Source organism: Hyperoodon ampullatus (assembly GCF_949752795.1).
Source record: "Hyperoodon ampullatus genome assembly, chromosome: 6".
Classification (NCBI taxonomy): Eukaryota; Metazoa; Chordata; class Mammalia; order Artiodactyla; family Ziphiidae; genus Hyperoodon; species Hyperoodon ampullatus.
The window spans coordinates 120507152-120532893 of record NC_136919.1 but is presented as its reverse complement, the minus strand read 5'-3'; the positions used below and the strand labels follow the sequence as shown (position 1 = coordinate 120532893).

Genomic DNA, 25742 nt, shown 5'->3' with positions numbered 1-25742 from the left:
TTAGACTGGTTCACTTATGGCACCTAACTACAAGATAAATCATGAGCAAGTCATTTATACAGACGTTTTTGGATAACCAAGAAAATCATCCAGGCATCTCCCTTCCAGATCAAATTCTGACTGCCATTTACCACCTAGGAAGTAACTAAGGATTCCTCTAAGGTAGCTGTTAGCTAGTAGTTAATTGATACAAAAGAAAAGCATCATGCATTTGAGAACGTTTACTATGCAGTTTTTAATGCTATAAAGACCCTGAATATAAATGTAAATACAGGTAGTTATCCAGAAACTATATAAAAATGCTCCATACACAAGAATGTAAAATTCCCCTTCCTTTCTCACTTTGCTGCTATGGACATCTTTGTTCTTTAAATTACATGGCACCCTGGTCCCTACTTCTTGATCCTCCTAGGACCCATTTACAGAGGTATGTTGTCAGAAAAAGAAAAGTAGTTATAAAAAAAAAAAAAAAAACTTTTTTTTTTGAAGACCAACAGCATCTATTTATTGGACAATTGCAGTTTCTTTCCTAATGAGATACAGCCCATTCCTTTTTTCGGGTATTTGTACACTTCAGCCAGTTAGGGGTGAAGGGGAAGGGACACTCAATGACAGACACAGATGTTTCTTTTTTGGTGAAAGCAAAAAACCTTTATAAACAACATCCCACTCGTAAGTAAAAGTGGGATAGAAAAAACTTGATTGTTTTTAATCTGGCATTTATGTATATCTTCTCATTTCATATGTACAGGTTATTTGGGTACTATTACCGTCCACTGGCAGAATACTTAACAGTAGAAACAAGTATCAGGATGGAAAAAGTATTAACAAAAGCTAAGAGAAAAATGGCTTCAGGAGGGTGGGCAGCAGTAGAAGCACAAAGTGTGCAGGAAGGTCCTGCCAATCTTCCAATCTTCCAGAAAGAACACGTGGATCTAGTACACTGGTCTTAGTAACCCAAATTATAAAATCACAAAAATCATCCCACAAAAACAAATTGATACATGGTTCTCTAGTGTTCTCCTAGATACACAATGGGTTCAACAGACTTTTGGGAGATGGCTCAGAACCTAATTACTGTATAGAAAGCTGTTTCCAGGGAGACACTTTTTTTTTTTTTTTTTTTTTTTTTTATTTGGCTGCGTTGGGTCTTCGTTTCTGTGCGAGGGCTTTCTCTAGTTGCGGCGAGCGGGGGCCACTCTTCATCACGCTGCGTGGGCCTCTCACTGTCGCGGCCTCTCCTGTTGCGGAGCACAGGCTCCAGACGCGCAGGCTCAGTAGCTGTGGCTCACGGGCCCAGTCGCTCCGCAGCATGTGGGATCTTCCCAGACCAGGGCTTGAACCCGTGTCCCCTGCATTGGCAGGCAGACTCTCAACCACTGCGCCACCAGGGAAGCCCCAGGGAGACACTTTTAAAACACCCCCAAATTAAAACATGTCAGGACTATCTTTATGAAGATCTTAATGTTTTATCAGTAAATCCACTAGAAGAAAAATTACTTAAGCTGCAGCACTGGGAACAAATTATGCAAATCTCTGAACGGCAAAGGCTGCAGCACTAATAGCTAACAGATACTTCTTTTAGGCATGGATAAGTCAACTGCACCTTATTACTCGTCAAAAGGAAGTGATCATTTTCACAAGTAAAGTGCTGGGTTATTTCTCATTACCCATAGTTCTCTCAAGTTACTCACAGCTGAAGAGTAGAGTTCAAACTCTTGCTCAGGAAGGAAAGAATGCCAGCCATCTTCTATCACTTCAAACATGGGCCGGTAAAAGAAAGGGTACATCAGAGTGATGGAGTCCAGGGTAGATAATGCCTAGGGGAAAAAAGAAATAAAAAAGAAAATTGGAACATATCACAATTTTAAACACTTTCTAATTGCCAAATTGGCATTAAATACGGCCTAATAATGATGGACACCCAATATATTTCTCTAACATGGTATTTATCACTAGACACAATTATACCTTACTTAGGCTAATTACCATGCTTTCAGCCTCTAACAAAGTTTCTGGCACATAACATACACTCAATTAGCATTTGCTGAATGAACAAAAGAACAAAACAATGTGCACACCTACTCAGGAGAAAAATGAAAAAACTCCTTCTTGAGACCATTTAGTAAGCCCTAATAAAAAGGTTCAAATAGGGGCTTCCCTGGTGGCGCAGTGGTTGAGAGCCCGCCTGCCGATGCAGGGGACACGGGTTTGTGCCCCGGTCTGGGAGGATCCCACATGCCGCGGAGCGGCTGGGCCCGTGAGCCATGGCCGCTGAGCCTGCGCGTCCGGAGCCTGTGCTCCGCAACGGGAGAGGCCACAGTAGTGAGAGGCCCTAGTACCGCAAAAAAAAAAAAAGGTTCAAATATTTCTAGGGATCAGAGAACAGGTTTTGGTTAGTCAGTAAGGCCTTGGCTCAAAATCCAGTTATTAACTATATATAAACATATGTAAATTATTTAAAATCAGTGTGTGTTAGCAACTGTAAAAAAGCTTAGTAGCCAAAGAGTCAGAAGGGAGTCAGACTGCTGGACTCAAATTCCAGATGCCAATGCAAGAGTGTTTAAGTAATGTAACCACTCTACGCCTCACATTCCTTAGCTGTAAAATAGAGGAAATAACCTCATAGGGCTACCTCATAGTACCTACCTCTTAGGGCTGTTGGGAGCATTAAGAGAGAAAATGTATGTAACAGGGCTAGAACAGTGCCTGGCACATAATAAACTCTAAAATAATTTTAGCTCTTACATGCTCCACATCGCCTCCATCGATGTGAAATTTCCTCCCTTCCTAGAGTAATATGGTCAGGTATCCTCATACCTTTATGCTACACTGACCCAAAACCGGGGCAATAACTCTGTGGTCCCAAAATGAGCCTATTGCCATCTGAAGCACTTGAATTCGGTGACAACACCAGGGAAACCTGACTAGATGGAGGAACTGAGAAACGGAACATCACCTGGCAGTTTCATCCTTCTGACAGGGGAGTTTTAGAAAGCATTTCTATGAGCAGAAAAAAAAGGCAGCAAAATCAATTAGCATAATTCAAACTGCAGTAATTTTGGAGACACTCAGCTGGAGTGGGGGAAGAGGGCCCAACATCATGCTAACATCCCCAAGCTCTCAGAATAAAGCTACCTCCTTTTAGGTCAGTAGAACCTTTATTTTATTTTATTTATTTAATTTTTAAATTTTATTATTTAAAAGATATTCTTCGTAATGTTAAAAAAATTTTTTTTCAGCTTTACTGCGGTATAAATTGACAGTTTTATTAAACTGTAAGATATTTCAAATGTACAAAGTGATGATTTGATACACATGCACATCGTGAAAGGGTTTTCCCCCATCGAGTTAATTAACACAACCATCACCTCACATATTTTTTACCTTCTGTTGTTGTTTATGAAAACATTTAAGTTCTACTCTCTTAGCAAACTTCAATTACATAATACAGTGTTATCAACTATAGTCCATGTTATACATTAGATTCTCAAACCTTATCTCATAAATAAACATCTGTAACTTTTATCAACCTCTCCCTATTTCACCCACCTCCAGCCCCTGGAAACCACTTTTCTACTCCCTGTTTCTATGTTTGCTTTTTTTTTATTTTTTAGATTCCACATATAAGTGATACCATGCAGTATTTGTCTTTCTCTGTCTGGCTTATTTCACTTAATACAACGCCCTCCAGTTTCATCCATGTTGTTGCAAATGGCAGGACTGCTTTCTTTTTTAAGGCTGAATAATATTCCATTGTGTGTGTGTGTGTGTGTGTGTGTGTGTGTGTGTGTGTGAGAGAGAGAGAGAGAGAGAGAGAGAGAGAGAGAGAGAGAGAGAGAGAGAGATTTTCCCTATTCATTCATCCATCAACAGACACTTAGGTTGTTCCTATACCTTGACTATTATGAATAATGCTGCAGTGAACATGGGAGTATGGATATCTCTTTAAGACAATGATTTTGTTTCCTTCAGATATATACCGAAAAGTGGGATTGCTGGATCATATGGTAGTTCTATTTTTAATTTCTTGAGGAACCTCCATACTGTATTCCATAGTGATTTGTACAACCATTATTTTAAATGCATGTCAGCCACCATTCTGGCAGGCAATAAGCACTCAGGCTCAGACTTGTTGTGATTACATTTTATGTCACTAGAGACAGAACTTTTCCTTTAAACACATTAATGCTCAAAGAACTGAAGTCATTTCAACCCTGAAAGGCCATTGAAACTATATAGAAAATAAGATTCATCTGACTTCCTGCTATAATTTAGAAAACCAAGCACTTGCCAGTTATTCTTCCAATGGGATTCTATTTATGGCAACAGAATATATTTGGGTATGTGGATTTTGATAACAAAGAATAGTTCAACTGTGCTTTATAAGAAATGCACTGGGCTTCCCTGGTGGCGCAGTGGTTGAGAATCTGCCTACTAATGCAGGGGACACAGGTTCGAGCCCTGGTCTGGGAGGATCCCACATGCCGCGGAGCGACTAGGCCCGTGAGCCACAACTACTGAGCCTGCGTGTCTGGAGCCTGTGCTCCGCAACAAGAGAGGCCGCGATAGTGAGAGGCCCGTGCACCGCGATGAAGAGTGGCCCTCACTTGCCACAACTAGAGAAAGCCCTCGCACAGAAACGAAGACCCAACACAGCAAAAATAAATTAATTAATAAACTCCTCCACCCAACATCTTCCTTAAAAAAAAAAAAGAAATGCACTTATTACTACCAAATTATGTCAAGATGTATAGAAGAAGGGAGGGAAATTGGATGCCAGGAAAAGGTTAGAGGCCAAGTACACTATGTGTATTTACTATGTTGTTAAAACAATCAACAGAGCATTCATTTTCTAAGGTCAAATTACTTGCGGCTTCTTTTCAGCCATAAGGGCTTCTACATAATCAGTCAGTTTCTACAGAGCTTTAGGTAATATGTGTAGTTAAATAAACAAGTGATTAGTGTCAGGTGCCAAGAAGTTAAGTAAATGCAATCAGCAAGTGGGGTAACAGGCTTTGCCCTGTTTCTTCACCACAGGCAACTTCACTAACACCCACCAGCTATCTTACAAGTTATAAAAGGGATAAGAAAAAAAAATGTGGACGGCTCAGTGAAAATCCAACCCCACAACTGAAAGAAAACACATGCTCAGCTGAAGTGGGTGAGTGGCATTCCCTGGCCCAAAGAGCAGGACAGCATTTCCATTTAACAGCCTAGAAGCCACAGTGCTTTTCTCACTCATGTCATCAAATTCAGCCAAATCAACATTACTGTGTTATTTCCAAATGATGAATATGTAAGACAAACAGTTCAGCTCATCTTCTCATTTCCTTAAGTAAAATTTAGCAAAAGCAGAAAGAAAAATGCTACATGCCATTTTCTCAGTACCACAATGGTGGTTCCTCTATTTCTCTATTTTTGTTTAAAAGCCAAATGAGATCCTACAGATTTAAGCCTTTCTGCCCCCATTAACAGTTAAGCCAATAGCATTTATTTTGCATACAAAGCCCAGATCAGTCACTCAAAGACAGAAGGGAAAAAAAAGAATCAGTGTGTCTCTATAATTACCTAGAAAATACTGTAAACATAAAGTTAATTGCTATAATTTGTGGCAATGATTTAAAATAAAGCAACTTAAAATCCGAGGGTATAGCAAAATCGTTGGTTAAAGTGGGAAAGAAAACAGTGTGAGCTCTTCAATTTAAATATTAAATTACCCAAGTAAAATTTCTATTATTTGTTATCTGAACAGATATTCAATATCATTTCTGTAAATATAAAACAAATACATCCTGTCTTAAGCAAACATAATATATGGAAATTCAGATTTAACTAAAAACAAACAAAAGACTACAATCGTTGATAATTACTTGCTTTACAAAAGAAATAACATTTTTAAAAAGTCTCAGCATTTATATACACACAATGGAATATTATTCAGCCTTAAAAGGGAAGGAATTCCTGTCACATGCTACAACATCGATAAACCCAGAAGAATAAGCAGCATTAAAACTGCTGTAAGTCAATAAAATCTTTTTACATTCCTATAACAATGACTCAGGGTGAGGCTCTTCCATTCAGTCTTCAATATCTGAGTCACAAACATGACTAAATATCTAAAAGAAACATACAGGGGCAGGACAGGAATAAAGACTCAGATGTAGAGAACGGACTTGAGGACACAGGGAGGGGGAAGGGTAAGCTGTGACAAAGTGAGAGAGTGGCATGGACATATACACACTACCAAACGTAAGGTAGATAGCTAGTGGGAAGCAGCCGCATAGCACAGGGAGGTCAGCTCAGTGCTTTGTGACCACCTAGAGGGGTGGGATAGGGAGGGTGGGAGAGAAACGCAAGAGGCAGGAGATATGGGGATATATGTATATGTATAGCTGATTCACTTTGTTATAAAGCAGAAACTAACACACCATTGTAAAGCAATTATACTCCAATAAAGATGTTAAAAAAAAAAACATAAGAGCTACAGTGAAGCAGAAAATAAGGTTCCTTTTAATGATTATTTATTTTCATCACATTTTGCTTCCAAAATACTTACCTCAATGGAACTGGCTATATTCAAACACTCCTCCATTCCAGGAATATCCAACTGAATAATTCGAAAATCCTTACATTTTATGATGATGGTACCCAGTGATCCCACAAACCTATAAAAAATTATAAATTATGCTTAGGGACCTATATACTCCCAACTCAAAGTATATGATTATTTCTTTAAAAAGAGGAGGTTATAATCACCATCTATACAGGCAGACGTTCTTTTATTGCACTTCACTTTATTGAGCATCGCAGATATTACGTTTTTTAAAGACTGAATGTTCGTGACAACCCTGTGTCCAGCAAGTCTATCGGCGCCCTTTTTCCAACAGCATTTGCTCACTTCATCTCACTGCATCACACTTTGGTAATTCTTACAATATTTCAAACTTTATTATTATTACTGTTGTTCTTATTATATTTGTTATGGTGATCTGTGATCAATGATCTTTGATGTTACTATTTTAATTGCTTTGGGGCACCAGTAACCATGCCCATATACCACAGTGAACTTAATTGATAAATGTGTGTCCTCTGACTGCCCCACCAACTGCCATTTCCCCATCTCTCTCTCTCTCCTCAGGCCTCCTAGTCCTTTAGACACAAAAATATTGAAATTAAGCCAATTAATAACTCTATAATGCCCTCTAAGAGCTCAAGTAAAAGGAAGAGTCACACATCTTACTTTAACATCAAAAACTAGAAAGGATTAAGCTTAGTGAGGAAGGCACGTCAGAAGTCGAGACAGGCCAAAAGTTATACCTCTTATGACAAATAGGTAGCAAGGTGTGAATGCAAGGAAAAGTCCTTGCAGGAAATTAAAAGTGTTACTCCAGTGAACACATGAATGATAAGAAAGCAAAACAGGCTAATTGCTGATATGAAGAAAGTTTTAGTGGTCTGGATAGAAGATCAACCAGCCACAACATTCCCGTAAATCAAAGCCTAATCCAGAGCAAGGCCCTAACTCTAATTCTCTGAAGGCAGAGAGAGGCAAGAAAGCTATGAAAGAAAAGTCTGAAGCTAGCAGAAGTTGGTTCATGAGATTTAAGGAAAGAAGCCATCTCCATAACATAAAAGTAAAAGCAAAGCAGCAAGTGCTGATGTAGAAGAAGCAGCAAGTTATCCAGGAGATCTAGCTAAGATAATTCATGAAGGCAGCTGCACTAAACAACAGATTTTCAAGGTAGACAAAGCCTTATATTGGAAGGAGATGCCATCTGAGGACTTCCGTAGCTAGAGAGGAGAAGTCAGTGCCTGGCTTCAAAGATTCTAAGGACAGACGGACCCTCTTGTTAGGGGATAATGTGGCTGTTGACTTTAAGCTGAAACCAATGCTCATATACCATTCCCAAAGTCCTAGGGCCCTTAAGAATTATGTTAAATCTACTCTGCCTGTGCTCTATAAATGGAACAACAAAGCCTGGATGACAACACATTCATCAGCACTGAGGCAAGACCCTCCACCAGCAAAAAGATTACAACTCACTGAAGGCTCAGATGATGATTAGCGTTTTTTAGCAATAAAGTATTTTTTAATTAAGGTATGTACACTGTTGTTTTAGATATAATGCTACTGCACACTTAATAAACTACAGTATAGTGTATAATAACTTTTACATGCATTGGGAAACCAAAAAATTCATGTGACTTGCTTTATTGTCATATCGGCTTTCCTGAGGCGGTCTGGAACTAAACCTGCAATACCTCCGCCGTGTGCCTGTATTCAACTTTCTTCTCCCCTAGTTATCTAATTAAGGAAGAATCAAGCCTGTATCATTAAAATATGAGCCACAAATAATTTTAAATACACGTATTTAAAATTTTTTTCAAATATATAAAGTAATTCATGCTAGGCCAATTCATTTAATGGAGATTATTAGGGGCCTTACTTCAAATAATAGGAAAAACAGATCTGTAATTAATGTATTAAGTGTTTGTGTAGAGATATTTCCAGAGCATAGAAAAACAGTTCATTTCAGATTTTACTTACTTCCAAACTTACAACAGTTGATTTGAAAAATAAGTATCTTTTTTTCAGTCTTTAAAACCTATTAACTTGCAATATCTATTCTAAGTCAAGGAAAACTTCAGAGTAAATGCCACGTGTAATCATAAATTTTGTATCAGTAAGTTTTGAACAAATTTAATTTTACCTTAGATGGGATTTTTGTCTTCCTTTTCTTGTTTTTTTTTTTTTGTCTGCACTTGCTGATAGCTCTGATTTTTCTTTTGCTTTGCCACTGACTGCCTCAATTCTTTCCCATTAATACTTCTGAGTATTCCCTAAACTAAAAATTCTTAGATTGATCTAAAGCAGATAATTTTATTTATCCTGTGCCTAGCTTAGGAAAACGACTCCTACAGCTACTCTTCCCAAATTCTACTTCAGCTGTAAATACCCCCATGCCCAACATCACTGCACTGTGAATTTGGATACGCAAAACTTATCAACATGGGTCAAATCCTAGCAAAGAAAATTCCACCAGATATCCACAACTAAACAACATAGTGGAATGCCTCTTATGAAATGTATTTTGAAAACTCATACTCTTGGCCCTTCTACTTCTGGCAAAAGTGGAATAACAGGGACCAGATTTACCCTCCTACCTGAAACAACCAAAATAACTGGGCAAAATATAAGGAAAGACTGTTTTCAAGACACTGACCATCAGACAACAAAGAACAGAGCTCTCTGGGAGATGGGTGAGTTCAGTGACTGCCCCAATTTACTGTTTTGAGATTTTCCAAGTTATAGTGAAGGGAGAGGAAAGTTGGGTGGGGTTGAGAGTCTGAGGAGACCACCTGTATTAGGAAAGAAGGAAATTAATGAAGAAAATTTGGGTCTCAAATTAGTGATCTCAGATTCCACTATACTAGAAATAGAACAGCAAGTTAAATCCAAAGCAGAGAAAATTAAATAATAAAGATAAAAAGAAAAAAAATTAATGAAATAAGAGAAGATTCTAGGGAAAAACAATGAAAGCAAAAATGATTGTTTCAAAAGATCAATAAAAGTGATAATACTCTAGCCAGACTGATCAGGAATAAAGAAAGTCACAATTTACCAATGTCAGAAATGAGAGAGGTTACAATCACTACAGACTCCACAGACATTAAAAAATAATAAGGGAATATTAGAAACAATTTTATGCCAATAAATTCAACAAGGTAAATGATATGGACAAATTCCTCAGAAGACACAAACTACTAAAGATCATTCAAGAATAAATAACCTGGTTAGAGCTCTATCTATTAAATAAACTGAAATTTTCAATAAAATCTTCCCCACAAAGAAAACTCCAGTCCTGGGTGGCTTCACTGATGAATTCTATAAAACATTTAAGAAAAAATACTATTAAGTCAAGACACACTCTTTCAGAAAACTGAGAAGAGGCAATTACTTCTCAATTCACACCTAAAGTCCAGCATTTCCCAAATACAAAACTCAAAAACATCACAAGAAAACTACAGAGGAATATCCCTCATAGACATAGATGTAAAATTTCTAAACAAAACATTAGCAAATTAAATCCAACAATATATAAAAAGGATAATGTATCACGAGCAAATGGGGTTTATCCCAAAAATGCAAGGGTGGTTTAACAAAGTAATTTACCATATTAACAAACTGAAAAAGAAAAACAATATGCTCATCTCGATAGATACAGAAAAAGCATTTGACAAAATCCAACAGCTATTCATGATTTTAAAATGAAACAAAACAACCCAACTCTCAGCAAACTAGGAACAGAAGTGAACTTCTTCCACCTGATAAGAGCATTTACAAAAACAAAAAAACCAAAAAACTCTACCACTAATAGCATACTTAATGAGAAAGACTGAATGCTTTCTCACTAAGATCAGGAATAATACAAGGATGTTCCCTCTCACCACTTCTATTCAACAATGTACTGGACTTCCCTGGTGGCGCAGTGGTTAAGAATCTGCCTGCCAATGCAGGGGACATGGGTTTGAGCCCTGGTCCAGGAAGATCCCACATGATGCGGAGCAACTAAGCCCATGCACCACAACTACTGAGCCTGCGCTCTAGAGCCCGTGAGCCACAACTACTGAGCCCGTGCGCCACAACTACCGAAGCCCACGCGCCTAGAGCCCGTGCTCCGCAACGAGAGAAGCCACTGCAATGAGAAGTCCGTGCACCACAACGAAGAGTAGCCCCCACCTGCTGCAACTAGAGAAAGCCTGTGCACAGCAACGAAGATGGAATGCAGCCAAAAAATAAATAAATAAAAATTTTAAAAAAATGATTAATACAAACAAGTAACTGGAAACTGAATTTGAAAAATATCACTTGAAATAGCATAAAAAATATGAAATACATAAAGGAAATTTGACAAAAGATGTGAAAGACCTGTGAGTGAAAACATGGCTGAAAGAAATTTGAGACCTAAATAAGATAAATGGAGAGAAATTTGTTCGTAAGTCAGAAGACTCAATACTATGATATCCTATGTTAATTCTCATCAAGTTCATTTATCAACAGGTTCACCACAATTCTCACAACAGGCCTTTCTTAAAAAGAAATTGACAAGCTGATTCTAAAATTCATATGGAGGAATTCCCTGGTGGTCCAGTGGTTAGGACGCCACGCTTTCACGGACGAGGGTGCGGGTTCAATCCCTGGTTGGGGAAGATCCTGCAAGCTGCATGGCGCAGCCAAAAATAAATAAATAAATAAATATTTTAAAAATTCATATGGAAATTCAAATGACTTCAAATAACCAAAACAACTTGGAATAAGAACAAAGTCAGACAGCTAACACTATATAATTTAAAGACTTAATATAAAAATAAAGACTCTGGCAGCAATGGCATCAAATAGATCAATGGAATAGAGCAGAAAGTCTAGAAATATATTCACTTATATATGGACAAAGGTGTGCAAAGACAATTCATTGAAGAAAGGGCAGACTTTTCAAGAAATGGTGCTACAATGATCAGATATCTACATGAAAAAAAGAATTTGGATCTATACATGAACCATATACAAAACCAACTAAAAATGGATCATATATCTAAACCTAAAACTATAAAACTCCTAGAAGAAAACATGGGAGAAAATCTTTGTGACCTTTGGTTAGGCAAAGATTTCTTAGCTATCACAACCCCAGTCTATAAAAGACCTAATAAACTGTATGCCTTCAAATTTTTAAATGTTTGCTCTCTGAAAGACACAGTTAAAGAGAATAAAAAGACAAGCCACAGACTGAGAGAAAACATTTGCAAATCTTATATTTGATAAAAGACTTGTATCAGAATATACTTAGGAAAAAAAACCCTCAAAACTCAATAAGGGAAAGGATTCTGGAAGACAGTGGAATCAGAAGCATTAGGAATCTGTCTTCCCACCTAGATAACAATTGCAATGGCAGAATCTCTTTGCTGTACCTATTTTGGAACTCTGATGTCTATTAAAGGCTTGCAACTTCCAGGGAAAGACATGGATAATAAATTGCAGTTAATTTTGGATAAATTCAGCTCTTAGCAAAATAGCAGCAGCTACCCATTCCCCACCCCCACCCAAGTGACAGGCAGCTGTGGGTATGTTCCTAGAGCAGCTTGCACACAGCTTATAGGAGCCAGGGTGGGCAGAAAGGACCCTGTCCTCCAAATATCAGAGATCTGTTCTGTGATTGTAGATTGCTGATTCCGATCACAGAGGTGCAAAGAGGCAGGCAGCCACTGTTGCAATTCCTCCCACTGTTGCAAGCTGCCTCCAGCCCCCAATCTGTGACTTTCAGTGGATTTACACGGTCAGCTCTCTTCTCACTCTTCTTCATTTTTCACTTTTCCCCTTTCAGGAACCAGACATTAAAGATCCGGACATTTGAAAACAACTGTATATATAGGAAAATTAGGAAGTGACTGTGACTGCACATACCCAGGCTCAGAAAAGGCCTGAGAAAGCCTTAAGTTTACACCTCAGGCTGATCCTTGGCATATAGACATCCTACAGCAGTCAAAAAAACAAAAATAATAAACAAAAGAAACCCCCCCAAAACAGCAAACACTGGGGAAGAGGGAGAATCTGTTTTCCATTGTTACCACATTATTAGATCTAAATGTCCAGTGTTGAGCAAAGAAAAAAAAAATCACAAGGCAGAGAAATTATCAGGAAAGCATAGCCTATTCAAAAGGTAAAAAATAAATAAACAGAAACTGTCCCTGAAAAAGACTTGATGGAAGATGATATCTTAGACAAAGACTTTAACAGTCTTAAAGATGCTCAAAGAACTAAAGGAAGATATGGAGAAAGTCAAAAATATAATGTGTGAACAAAACAGAAATATCAATAAAGAGATAGAAGACCTAAAAAAAAAAATTCTGGAGCTGAAAAGTGTAAGAACTGAAATCAAAAATTCACAAGCGGGATTCAAAAGCAGATTCTCAGCAAGCAGAAGAAAGAATCAGCAAACTTGAAGACAGGACAATGGAAATTATCAAGTCTGAGAAACAGCGTGCAGCAACGAAGACCCAACACAGCCAAAAATATATAAATAAATAGTTATTTTTTTAATCTAATATTATTGTAACAATGGTTTGTAAATGCACATTTTATTTTCTACATCATTTAAGAGACTAATACATTTAAAAGAATTATTAGATTATGTTTTCAGGCCCAAATACATTAAAATGTAATTTTATGACATCAATGGAAAGCAGTGGGGACAGAGCTATAGAGGAGTTTTTGTATGTTTTTCAAGTTAAGCTGGTATAAATTCAAATTAGCGTATTATAACTTTAGGATGTTAAATTTAATCCCCATGGTAACCACAAAGAAAACAGCTACAGAATATACACAACAGTAAATGAGAAAAAATTTTAAACATTTCATTACAATAAAATCAACTATGTGCAAAAGAAGACAATAATGAAGGAAATGAGGGAGAGAAAAGCTTTAAGGCATATATGCAGCACAATGACAGAAGTAAGTCCCTCCTTACCAATAATTACTTTAAATGTAAACGGATTAAACTGTCAAAGGATAGACATTGGCAGAATGGATAAAAACATATGATCCAACTATAGCCTGTCTCACAAGAGACTCACTGGAAATCCAAAGACACAAACAAGTTGAAATTGAAGGGATGGAGGAAAAAGATATTCCAAGCAAACAGTAACCAAAAGACAGCAAAGAAGGCTTTACTAGTATCAGACAAAATAGTCTATAAATCAAAAATGGTTATGAGAGACAAAGGACATTATCTATTAATAAAAGGTTCAACACAGCAAGAAGGTGTAACAATTATAAACATTTACACATCTAATGACAATCAAAATATCTGAAGCAAAATCTGACAGAAGTGAAAGGAGAAACAGACAGTTCTACAATAATAGCTGGAGACTTTAATACCCCACCAGACACATATACATATGGAAACAGAGGACTTAATACAATAAACTAACTAGGCCTAACAGACATAGACACGCTACCCAACAACAATAGGATACACATTCTTCTCAAGTGCACATGGAACAATTTTCAGGATAGACTGTATGTTAGGCCACAAATCAAGTCTCAACAGATTTAAAAAGATAGATATAGAGACCTCCCTGGCACTCCAGTGGTTAAGACTCTGAGCTTCCACTGCAGGGGGTATGGGTTAGATCCCTGGTGTGGGAACTAAGATCCCATGTGACGTTAGGTGCAGCCAAAAAAAAAAAAAAAAAAAAAAAAGATATCATACAAAGTATCTTCTCTGACTACATGGGATGAAGTTAGAAATCGGTAACAAAAGTAAAACTGAGAAATTCACCAAATTATGGAAATTAATACACTTTTAAACAACCAATGGATCAAAGAAGAAATCACAAGGGAAATTATAAAACACAGACAAAAAAATGAAAACAAAAACGTGACATTACAAAACTTATGGGGCACAGAAAAAGCTGTATATATTACACATACATATATATAAAACCACCTGATATATGATAAATCAGTCAAGGATGGGTGTTACATGATGGTTTTAGGAAAACTGGCTTTTGCTACATGAAGAAAAACAAAGTTGGATTCTTATCACACTTGAAACAAAGGTAGAATCCAAATGAATTAAAGACCTAAAAATGAAGGGTAAAACTATAAAGCTAATATGGAAGAAAAGTAGGAGAATATCCTAGTAATTTTGGGGTAAGGAAGGACTTCTTAAGACTTAAAAAGCACAAACCATAAAGTATCGATGAATTTTGTATTAAAATTAGGACTTCCGTTCCACAAACGGCACCACACAAAAGTTAACAAATGGGTGAGAGATATGGAGAAGATATCTGCAATGTCTAAGGGAAGAATTAATACCTAGAGAGTATGTAAGGAACTGGTGCCAAAAAAAAAAAAAAAAATCACCAGAAAAACAAACACCGAGGAAATTCACAGGCAATCCACAGAAAGGGAAAAAAATTTTTAATGATTTGCTAACAAATCACTCCCCTTCTACAATCCATTTTCTGCCAGCCACCAGAATCATCTTCTAGAAGTCTACCGATTGCTACTTCCACGCTTTCAACTCTCCAAGGCTTCCTATGAAAACCATCCCAATGGCGTAACAGGCCCTGCACCATCTGGCCCCTGCTTATCCCTCCAACCACGTTTCTGCCGTCTCCCTAGTCCCCCTAGCTTCTACCCCGTGCTCACTGCCCTCCTGCCACACCTGCCTCTTTGTTCTTCCCCCTACATGCCAGGCATGGTCCTGTCTCAAGTCTCTGCCTTTGCATTCCCTTTGGCTGGAACGCTCCTTCCTCCAATATTCACACTGCAGGCTTCCTCCCTTCATTAATTCAAATGTCACTTGTCTTCTCGAACATTCTTTCTAAATACACTGACTCCAGGCATTCTCTATCCTAACATCTTCCTGTATTTTCCTTCCTGGCATTTATTACCTGACGTTGTTATACATTTATTTGTTGATTTATGTGAATGTCCATCTCCTCCACTAGTACATAAGCTCCTCATCTGTCTTAAGTCACCACTGCATCTGCACAGCCCAGACAGAGCTTAGCATACAGAAGACACATGGAAGTAACTCTTTTTTGAAAGCAACAACTCAACAAACTCTGATCTGACCACCTAGCTCTTTCCATTACATCATGCTGCTTCCCAGGAAAAAGATAAATGTGTACAGTTTGTCATTTCTCCCCTAACAGATTAAAAAGTGCTTATCTTAAATACTTGGTTTAGCCCAACCAGGCCCAGCGTGTAGTAAACGCTAGGTAAATACGATGAAATGAGAGTGAAAAGCAACTACAGAAAGAGGTAAGGAAGAAAGAAAAGAGTTGGTGGCATGGAGAAACTCTAATTCGTATTCTATGGCACCACTGGCCATTCAGTGGTTAATCGTTTTATTTCCTATGTGCCTATCTGCCCATGCCACAGTTTTCTCTCTCTTTTTTTTTTTTTTTTTTTTTTTTTTTGCGGTACGCGGGCCTCTCACTGCTACGGCCTCTCCCGTTGCGGAGCACAGGCTCCGGACGCGCAGGCTCAGCGGCCATGGCTCATGGGCCCAGCCGCTCCGCGGCACGCGGGATCCTCCCACACCGGGGCACGAACCCGTATCCCCTGCATCGGCAGGCGGACTCTTAACCACTGCGCCACCAGGGAAGCCCCACAGTTCTGAAGGAGATAAAAATTAACCAAATTCGTGTCCTGGCTTCAAGGAGCTAACATATATGTAACTATCAAAATACAGATTGTAAAATATACTTATGAAAGAGGTATAATTAAAGAGCTATAGGATTTCAAGGTGAGGGAAATTACTTCTCATTGTGGGATTAACAGAAGAACCTGTGAAAGGCGTGGCAGACTGAAATGGTTAAACTGCATATTGATAGATGAGTAACAGCTGAAAACTTTTCCACAGGAGAAGGTGATCTCAGGAATCTAACAGGAGCCCTCTGCTTGAAAAAATAAATTTATCACCACTTCACCCGTTTTGTTTAACTTCTACTATTAGAAAGTATTTTCTTTTAAGGCATAACCTCTCTAGGAATCTTCTTAATACTGTATCCAAATTCTCTTGAGAGGTCATAGAAAAAGCTGTTGTCATTCATTTATACTTTAGTGTTCACTGGATAACCAATTTACCTTCTTCTGGCTAGAGTAAGTACAAAGCCATTGGGGAAATGATAATTCTGACTGCAAAGGAAGTATAACTTTTTGTCTCTGAGGCACTATCCTGGAAAGACAGAGTCTGGGGTGCAAAATAAGAGGTTAATTAATTAATACCTTTATTTAAGAGCCTACTCTGTTCTTTCCAAAAGCCAAACAGAGTAAAAATAAATAAAAGACATTATAATCTCCCATAATGGGAAGTCTTAAATTGATGACTCAGAAGGTAAGAAATAAGGAGAAATATGATAAACTGAACATTTTTGAGAGGAGGGGAAAAGGTTTTGTGGAATTTAGACACTACATACTGAAGTCTACACACTCGAAAGTGGCAAGTAAAGACTTTACCTAAATCACATTCAATCACAACTTCATGAACTAAGATGGACAATTAACATTCAGGGAATATGACGGTGCAAGGAAAAGAAATTTTAAAAGAAAACGTTGCATATCCCCCCACACGGTGTTATGTACCAAAAATGATATCACGATAACAACTACGTGATAACCCAGCCAGACTGAATGGAAACCACGTATCTCATTTGGATGGTTTTCTGCTTTCTAAAATTCAAATCCTCAATCTAGGCCAGAGGGGGCTCGATCTACTGGATGGTTGGGCGATGGGACGCGTTTCCGCAGACCTGCACCTGAGGACCCCAGGTTCCCCGCGGAATAGGGGATGGGATAGGCACTCACCGCTTGTCGATGGCGTCGATGTTTGAATGGAGGAGCCACAGCTCCTCCGTGTTGTCTTGCCGGGAGGACAGGATCAGGTGGTGGCCAGTAAGACACAAGGTCCCCTCGACGGCCGGGTAGAAAGGCCGGTGCAGCACCACATTGTCCACCCGTGGAGTCTTAATCAGCTCCGCAAACTCCATGTTCCCCAGCGGCCGGAGCCGGGGGACTGCCCAGTCCCGGAGGGGCGAGACGGTTACGCCGCCGCTGGGCTGAAGGGAATGACCAGGCGCTAGGCAGGCAGAAGGGGCAGGGACGCGGGCGGGGAGGTCGTGCCCCGCCCCAGGCTGGGGTGAGCGCGGCGAGGCCTGTGGCCACCGTCACAATTCCCGGGAAAGCCGGAGCTGGACCGGGGCTGGGCCAGGCCGGGCGTCGCTCCCTCACCGCTCTGTTCCCCCAGGCCCAGGACTCGGGCAGAGAGAACGCTCCGCGACAGGCCCAGCCGCCGCCGCCGCCACCTGGGGACCCGGCCTCGGGGAAGGCAGGCTGAGGGGACAAGAAGGAGGCCGACCCAGGGCCACTTTCCACGTCCGAGACGCTACGGACTCTTGACGGACGTAGCTCCTCGCAGCCGGAGCCTAAAGCAACTCCGGGCGGAAGCGGCGGGCTCGAAACTCGGAAGACTGGGAAGTCCGTACCGGAAGTCGGTCCCCGCCTAGGTCCGATGAGAATGCTTCCGGAAACACAGCGGGAATCGAAGATTTGTGTTCCTAGCAGGAAAAAGCTCTACCTGCAAGCCAACCGCCGCACTCGCCACCCCTACAAACATTCCGCTTGAGAAAAGGCTGGGGAAAAAGGGACAACGAGAAGAGGTCCCTGACCTGCCTCCCTCCACTTGAGCAGTAATCCCTCTTCAGAGCGTGGGGCTGCCGTAAATTTTGGCGATTTTCATCCATTGGCCGTGAAGAGATGACACGTGCGATTGAGTCGGTGATTGTGACCCCACAGAAGCGCCAGGTGTAAGGGAGGGGCACGGCCGGACGCCGCAGACGCCCAGAGAGCGAGCGCCAAGGTGCTGTGACCTTGAACAAGAAAGAGGAAAAGCATAAAAACACCTATGAGAGGGACCTAGGTTGAAATACGTACAGTGCACCGAAGAGGAAGTGACCAATCCTATACTTTGCGGAAACTCAAGTGACGCTCTAAAACACAGTTAATCTGTAGCAGAACTGGCTTCAGTCTAGGTCTATGAAATTCAAGGAATTGGGCCTTGGTCACCACTGCACGGCCTTCCTATTAAATACAATCCAACTGAACTACTTCCAGACACCTAAACTATGCCAGAAATTTACCTGGTGTCTCCCTCCCCTTTTAAACTAACATTTTCATACTAAAATAGGGCATTAGAGGGGAAATATGCAAGGGTTTAAGTCCCGGTCTACTGTCACTTCATTAACCTTTGAAATCTTCACCATCTACAACCTAAGAACAGTGAGTTGGCTTAAGTCTCAGAGCAAAGACCAAATAAATTGCCTGAATTCTCATCAGATCTGTCCAGTTTAATGATGTCTTCTAAAGGTAGAGAAAAATTCTTCAGAAATGTCATGACCTTTTTCTTTAAATTTTCCTGGAAAAAAAAAAAGCCTATGAAAAGACCATTGTGTCATTACATTTGTAAATGGTTAATATTCCATAAAGGCATAAACTCTTTTCGCCAATGAGAAAAAAACTGTCAATAGCGTGTTGGGTTGTTATAATGAAATGCCAGAAACTATTAGAAAATTGCATCTTCTCTGGATTGAAACTCCAAGCATAGAAAGCCCTTGAGATCTGAAGAAAACATATTCAATAGTAAAGAAGAAAGGAGGTGGTTAGCACAATAGCTTAACTTACCACATGAGCAGTAGATGGCAGTAGAGTTCAACAGTAATGGGATAGGCTTTCATTCTATTAAAATAATTAAGTGAAGCTGTAGTCAAACAAGTTATTACCCCAGCTGCCCGGATATAAGGGTCTCAGGGGATTCTGATAAACCAAATAAGATGATGTAATTTATAATGTACATAAAACACTCAACACCTGACAGATATTGTCATCATTTCATGTGTAATAAATGGCACTGACATGTAAACATCTAGATGTTATTCTATCAAGTAGTCAACTAGCATATATTAACTGCCTACCTGGTCATCGCCACTGTGGGGAATGGAAACAATAGATCTGACACGGCCGTTGCCTGCAAAGAGTAATAGCTAATTTGGGGAGGCCAAGCCACCCCACATAACGAATGAACAAAATAAGAGAGTAAGTGCTAAATTATGAAGTACAGATTTACGTTCCTGGTTTTGTGTTTCTCCGTTGTGCCTTGAGGAGTTAGTAGAAATGAAGGTATTTTGAAAACAGTAGGTCAACAATTGCCAAAAGTAGCAGGAGCATCTCAGGTGGAGAAGATAGCGCCTCTGTGTGCCATTGACGAGCAGCTATTCTCCCTGTGCTTTGTAATTATGTGTTGACTGTAGGCAGCTGAGATGAACCGATAACCTTGTGCTGTGCCTTTCTTGTGTTCTCCATCCCCTTCATCCTCCACGCAAATCAATCACTAAACTGTTGATCATATCTTCTAACAGCTCTTGAATTCCTCCACTTCTCTCCATCCCCAGGGCCACTGCCATAGCTTGTACCATCATTTCTCACCTACTGTTACTTGACAGGAGAAGCCTCTCAGTTGGTCACCTTTCTTCTAGAGAGGTTCTCCTCCAACCCACTTTCTACTTGGCAGTTAAAGCCCTCTTTGCTGTTCCAAATTGCTTTTTTCTTCTCTTAACTTGTAAGTCCCTTTGTGATTTAGCCCCTTTGTGATCAGCATCCTAGACCTCATCTCTCCTACTTCCCTCTACTCAACACAACAGTCCCCAAACCCCATTTCCATGCCAACCATCCTTAAATAGCTTGCTGTATCCTTTTGAGATTTTGCACCCATTTAGAACCTTGCTACCAAGTGGAAGTGTAGAACAGGGACCAGCATCATCAGCATTCCCTGGGAACTTCATTAGAAATGTTCTTTTCCAGAGCTACTGAATCAGAATCTGCACTTTAACAAGACTCCTAGGTGATTTTTGTGCACATGAAATCTGACTGTTCTTTCTGCCTGGTATATACTCATCTCACTCCCAGTACCTTGTCCCTGACCTGCTAATGCCTATCATCCTTCAGATTTCATCTCAGATATCACTACTTCTGGGAAGCCTTCTCTGACTTCCCCTCCAAAACGATGGACTCCATGTTATAAAGGTTCCACAGCACTATGTAATAATAATAGTAATAACAGTTCACATTTTTGAGTGTTTACTCTGCGTTCCAGACATTGTGATAAATGCTTTACAAGCACTGGCTCATGTAGTCCTTCCACAATTCTTTGAGGTTGGTTAGTATTCTCCTTTTACTGATGAGGAAACTGGGGCCCAGAGATCTTAATAATGTTTCCAAGGTCAGACAGCAATAAGTGGTGGAAGCAGGATTTGGAATCAAGTAGTCAAGTGCAGACCCTGTGCTCTTCATCACCGTGCTACATGGCCACCCAGGAGATCTGAGCCCACCTTGGTCACTCTCTCTGATTTCCCCTCTTCAGCTTCTTGAAATAGACTCCTTATGTGTCCATAACAACATTCCACTAGACAGTAAGCTCCTGGAAAGGAAGGACCATTTCTTGATTGCAATATGCCCAGCATCTAGCTTAGTGCCAATACATAGTAGCCACTCAATGTATATTTGTTGACTACATACTCTGTATTTTACCTAACATATTCCACCCTGACCTCTCCTCCACCCCCCAATCTGAGTGACTTTAGATATTATTGTGGATGCTTAAAGCAATATTTTGATGAGAGTAGGAGGAAGGTGGTGTTATATTGTTCCCACCTTGCAGATGAGGAAATTAAAGCAGATGAATAACTTCCCAGTGATGCTGATATCTATCATCTCTTATGTTTAGTCACTGTTTTACAATTTACATGTTTTCTAATATTCTGTCACATATGGCTCTCAGTACCCTGGCGAAGCAGATAGGAGAGGTATTGGTCCCAGCTCAGAGAAGAATGGAGGCTCAAAGGATGCTGATGTCCTTTCAATGACAAACCAAGCAGAGAAGCAGAAACCCAAAGGCAACAATTCTGAGTCCCAAACCCAGGCCTTTGCTAAATTAAATTAGACTCACTTGACATTCCTTTTATCTGTTAAGATTCTGAAACGTGGGTGTTGGGAGAAGACAGCCATTCTTAAGTAAGAAAAGGAGGGCTGAGGTTTCACTGCACACAGCAACAAAAGGAAGCCTCTGGCGACAGTGATATGGTCCATAGGTCTGTGTTCAGACACTACATTCTAAGAGCCACATTCCTGTGTCTCAGTCACTGAGCTACTTCATTTTTTTAGACCAGTCAGAAGCACGGGAACCCAGTGCTTTAGAAAAAAGTGGCAAACTGGAAGGAAGAGGAGCTGATTTATTTCATTGCACATAAAATAAATCAGCCCCAACAGAATTGCTTGAAACAACACCCAGTAGTTGACAGCTAGAGCTGGAGGAGTGGGAAGGGGAATGGGAAAGGAGGTGAGAGCTGTCCAGTCATCTGTTTCTGTGGTCTCAGGCTCTCTCCCTGTGGTCTCCTTGGGAGTTGATTCTGTATTCCTGCTAGTACAGTTGTAATAGGGAAGAATAAATCTGACTCCATATTAGCTCTGTTTCTTTTACTTTAATCTTTGTATTCTATTGCTTTTGCCACAAGTTAGAATGTTGCCTATACCCTGAAATATACAGGATAGCCCATTCTGAAGGCTCTGACCTTTAAAGGTGTACATTTTTCTATTTGTATAGAGGTAAAAAGTTGTAGAACAGAGAGTAACGTTTGTCTTGTCGAGGTTCACAGGAACATGGTGATCAGACCTACAGGGACAGCTCCAAGAACAGAGGATTCCGACACCAAGAAGTTTGCAGCAATCAACCATACCTCCTCCCCTTTGAGTATAAGAGAAGCCTGAATTTTAACTGGGGAAAGATGGTTCTTTGGGACACTCGTCCACCATCATCTTGGTCTGCTGGCTTTTCTAATAAAGTTGATATTCCTTGCCCTAACACCTCGTCTCTCGACTTATTGGCCTGTCATGAGGCCATCAGTACAAGCTTGGACTTGGTAACACAGCAGCCTTAGCACAGGCGGGCTGCATCCATGGCAGCTGAGGGTCAGGAGTGAATATTCCCAAGAGCAAATCAGAGCTGCATCAACTTTTATGACCCAGACTCGAATGTCACATAATGTCATTTACACTGCACTCTTTGGATCTTAAACAGTCACAAAACCCACTCAGTTTTGAAGGGAGAGGACACGGATCCCATCTCTCAATAGGAGCGGTGTCAGAAAACGTCTGCCACAGGGGTGCAGTTGATAGTGGGAAACATATATGTATGAACTCAACTTCCCCTGTGCACACGGGCAGCTGGAAGGAGGAATAAAGAGAATATTTGGAAAGAGAGAACACTCCGGTAAAGTGCTTTTCTGCTCATAGCCATAATGAAGTGAACTAAGAATCTGCAATTACATATAATTGGATATAATTAAAAGAAAGAGACACGTCTAAAATAAAGGCATAATTAAGAAGTAGAAAAATTTACTGGGTGGGAATGTCAACAATGCAAATTCAGTGAATACTGCTGGGGTTTATTTTATTGTCATTGAACCTAAATCAGGATCAAGGTCCAATAAAGTAGGGAAGCAAGTCTGCTCTCAGCTCTTTAAGTCACACTTCCCTAGCCCCCCATTCCTTCTCTCCCCACACAATTTAGGGGAAGCTTTGTATACAAGTTTAAGTGCGACATATAGTTTTGTTTTCAACGCTTTAATTTGTTTAATAGACTATGATACCTGTTCCAATATCCCTTCCTGTCGTCCCTAACTTTCCTTCCTTTGCCTTTACTCCACTGTCCTTTCCTTTCTCATATTATTCTGCTTTTATCTCCCCAATCTTTCTTCTCAGAGATGACCACCTTAAGAAGACCTGCAGGGCTTCCCTGGTGGCGCAGTGGTTGAGAGTCCGCCTGCCGATGCAGGGGACATGGGTTCATGCCCCAGTGCGGGAAGATCCCACATGCCGTGGAGCGGCTGGGCCCATGAGCCATGGCCGCTGAGCCTGCACGTCCGGAGCCTGTGCTCCGCAATGGGATAGGCCACAGCAGTGAGAGGCCCGCGTACCACAAAAAAAAAAAGGTTAGGAAGGTCTTCCAACGTTGGATGTTTTCATTGTTAAACAGAACGTAGTCTTCATTTAGTGTTTTCTCATTTCTAAAAGGGCTGTGCATTGTAATTTAAATCTTTCTATAACAAAACAATCTTTAAGTTCTAGAAAATGGCTTATTTATTTATATATTTACATATATTATATTTTATACATTTGATATTTCGAAGAGTTGGAACAGTTCCTCACAGTTGGTAGGAATGGGATTCATCCTGGGTTCTGAGTTTCTGTATTTAGATGGGGTTGCATTTACAAATCAACTATTAACACTTAGTCTTTTACTAGCAGTCTCAGATTACTTTTATCTGGACCCAAATCCTAAAATCCACCCACCATCCTAATCACCCATCTTTATTTAGGTCCCACCATCCTGGAAGAGTCAGGTATAAAAGACTGAATGGTAAATAGTAGATCCTCAGTGATGAAGCTCACTGGGGGAAAGCTGGTGTATGAGAGCAGGGGAAATGCAGTGAATAAAGCACTATAAGAAAAGAATAAAGGTCATTTTGAACCTTTTGTATCAAAAGGAGTCAGGGCTGGGGTGGGTAGCAGACATTAACTAAAGGTATGAAAGCAATCTGTTAATTACTTGATATTTGCTTTGCCCTTAAAGCTGCACTCACCAGAGTTCCTAACACACTCATTTAGTGCCCATTTTCCATTGTACCTTCCTTTTATGCTGTTTGAATCTACAGAAAAAAAAATTTAACCCTATCTCAAACTAATCACAAAAATAAGTTCTAGCTGAAATAAAGCTCTAAGCATAAAAAAAACCCCACAAAATTATTGCCTTCCATTTTTAGCAATATGGCAGACTACAAACCCTAATAACACTTTGTGTAAAACACCTATAATTGTCTGTTTTTAAAAAAACAAGTATTTTAAAATATTTTTTTAAAACCCGACATATTATTAAATGTATAGCTGGCCTAGCAAAAAAGTAAAAGAAAATTCTCAAAGACCAAAAATAATGGAAATCATGAATTCAGCGATGTGAGCAAGGATCAGAAGCAGTTACTGTTCAAAGAACATCTGGGGGCCTGGAGTTTCCATTTAATCACTTGGTTGAGGGGAAAGAAGACAAAGTCTAGTGCCTACACAGGTGGTGAGTCTACCATCTGGAGACTTTCATTATTTGGGACCCTGAAAGCCACATTTCATTGAGTAATCCAGGAAAAAAATCCTTCCTCTCTTAAGGAGATAGTAAAGAAACTTGTCTCTCTCTCTCTCTCTCTCTTTTTAAATTAATTAATTAATTTATTTATTTGTTTTTGGCTTTGGTCTTTGTTGCTGCACCCAGTCTTTCTCCACTTGCGGCAAGCAGGGGTTGCTCTTCGTTGTGGTGCTCGGGCTTCTCATTGTGGTGGCTTCTCTTGTTGCAGAGCACGGGCTCTAGGCGTGCGGGCTTCAGTAGTGTGGCTTGCAGGCTTAGTTGCTCCGCGACATGTGGGATCTTCCCGGACCATGACTCGAACTCATGTCCCCTGCATTGGCAGGCAGATTCTTAACCACTGCACCACCAGGGAAGTCCAGAAACTTGTCTCTCTTGACCTTACCTCTGAGTGATGGGGAGACAAATATATGTAAGAGTTTGCACTTCACCCTCACACAGGTTTAGGGCCAGAAGGTACACTGTCTGAGAATCCTGGAACACCAAACTGATAATTTAGTTTTAAGACATCCTGGATTGCTCATATATCAGGTGCCTGAAAAAGCAAATGTAAATATTTGCTCAAAGAATACACCTCAGATCCAAGTCAAAGAAATGTTACAGGTGGGTTCCATGGGACACAATCTCACAATGACAATTTATAAGACACAAGAGGAAACAAGTCACAATAGCAGGAGTTAGGAGAAAGAGGAAACAGTAGAAACATTCACAAAAGACTGAAGATATTGGAAAAGAAAGTAAAGTAAATATTTTAATATGTTAATAGAAATAAAAGGAGGTGTTAGAAGTATGACCTTAGAATATCAAATAAGAATGAATTTTGCAAGCTTTACAAGCAATAACTTAGATCTGTTGTAATCTGTACTTAACAATTCGTGCCCAGATAACTAGAGTATCTACTCAGTTGGCTACAAAGACATGCTAAGATCT

At 39.9% G+C, this 25742-nt stretch overlaps 1 protein-coding gene across 1 annotated transcript in view; it reads right to left on the bottom strand.

Moving 5' to 3' along the window:
- The window catches only part of MTMR9 (myotubularin related protein 9), a gene marked incomplete at both ends in the record, with an annotated part of 102831 nt that extends 85269 nt beyond the window's left edge, over window positions 1-17562 (bottom strand). Inside the window, 3 exons of the mRNA XM_079706420.1 lie at window positions 1695-1820; window positions 6560-6668; window positions 17381-17562. Of these exons, the coding sequence (XP_079562546.1) occupies window positions 1695-1820; window positions 6560-6668; window positions 17381-17562 (417 nt within the window). The remainder of the gene's footprint in view (window positions 1-1694; window positions 1821-6559; window positions 6669-17380) is intronic.
- Window positions 17563-25742: the final 8180 nt, after the last annotated feature.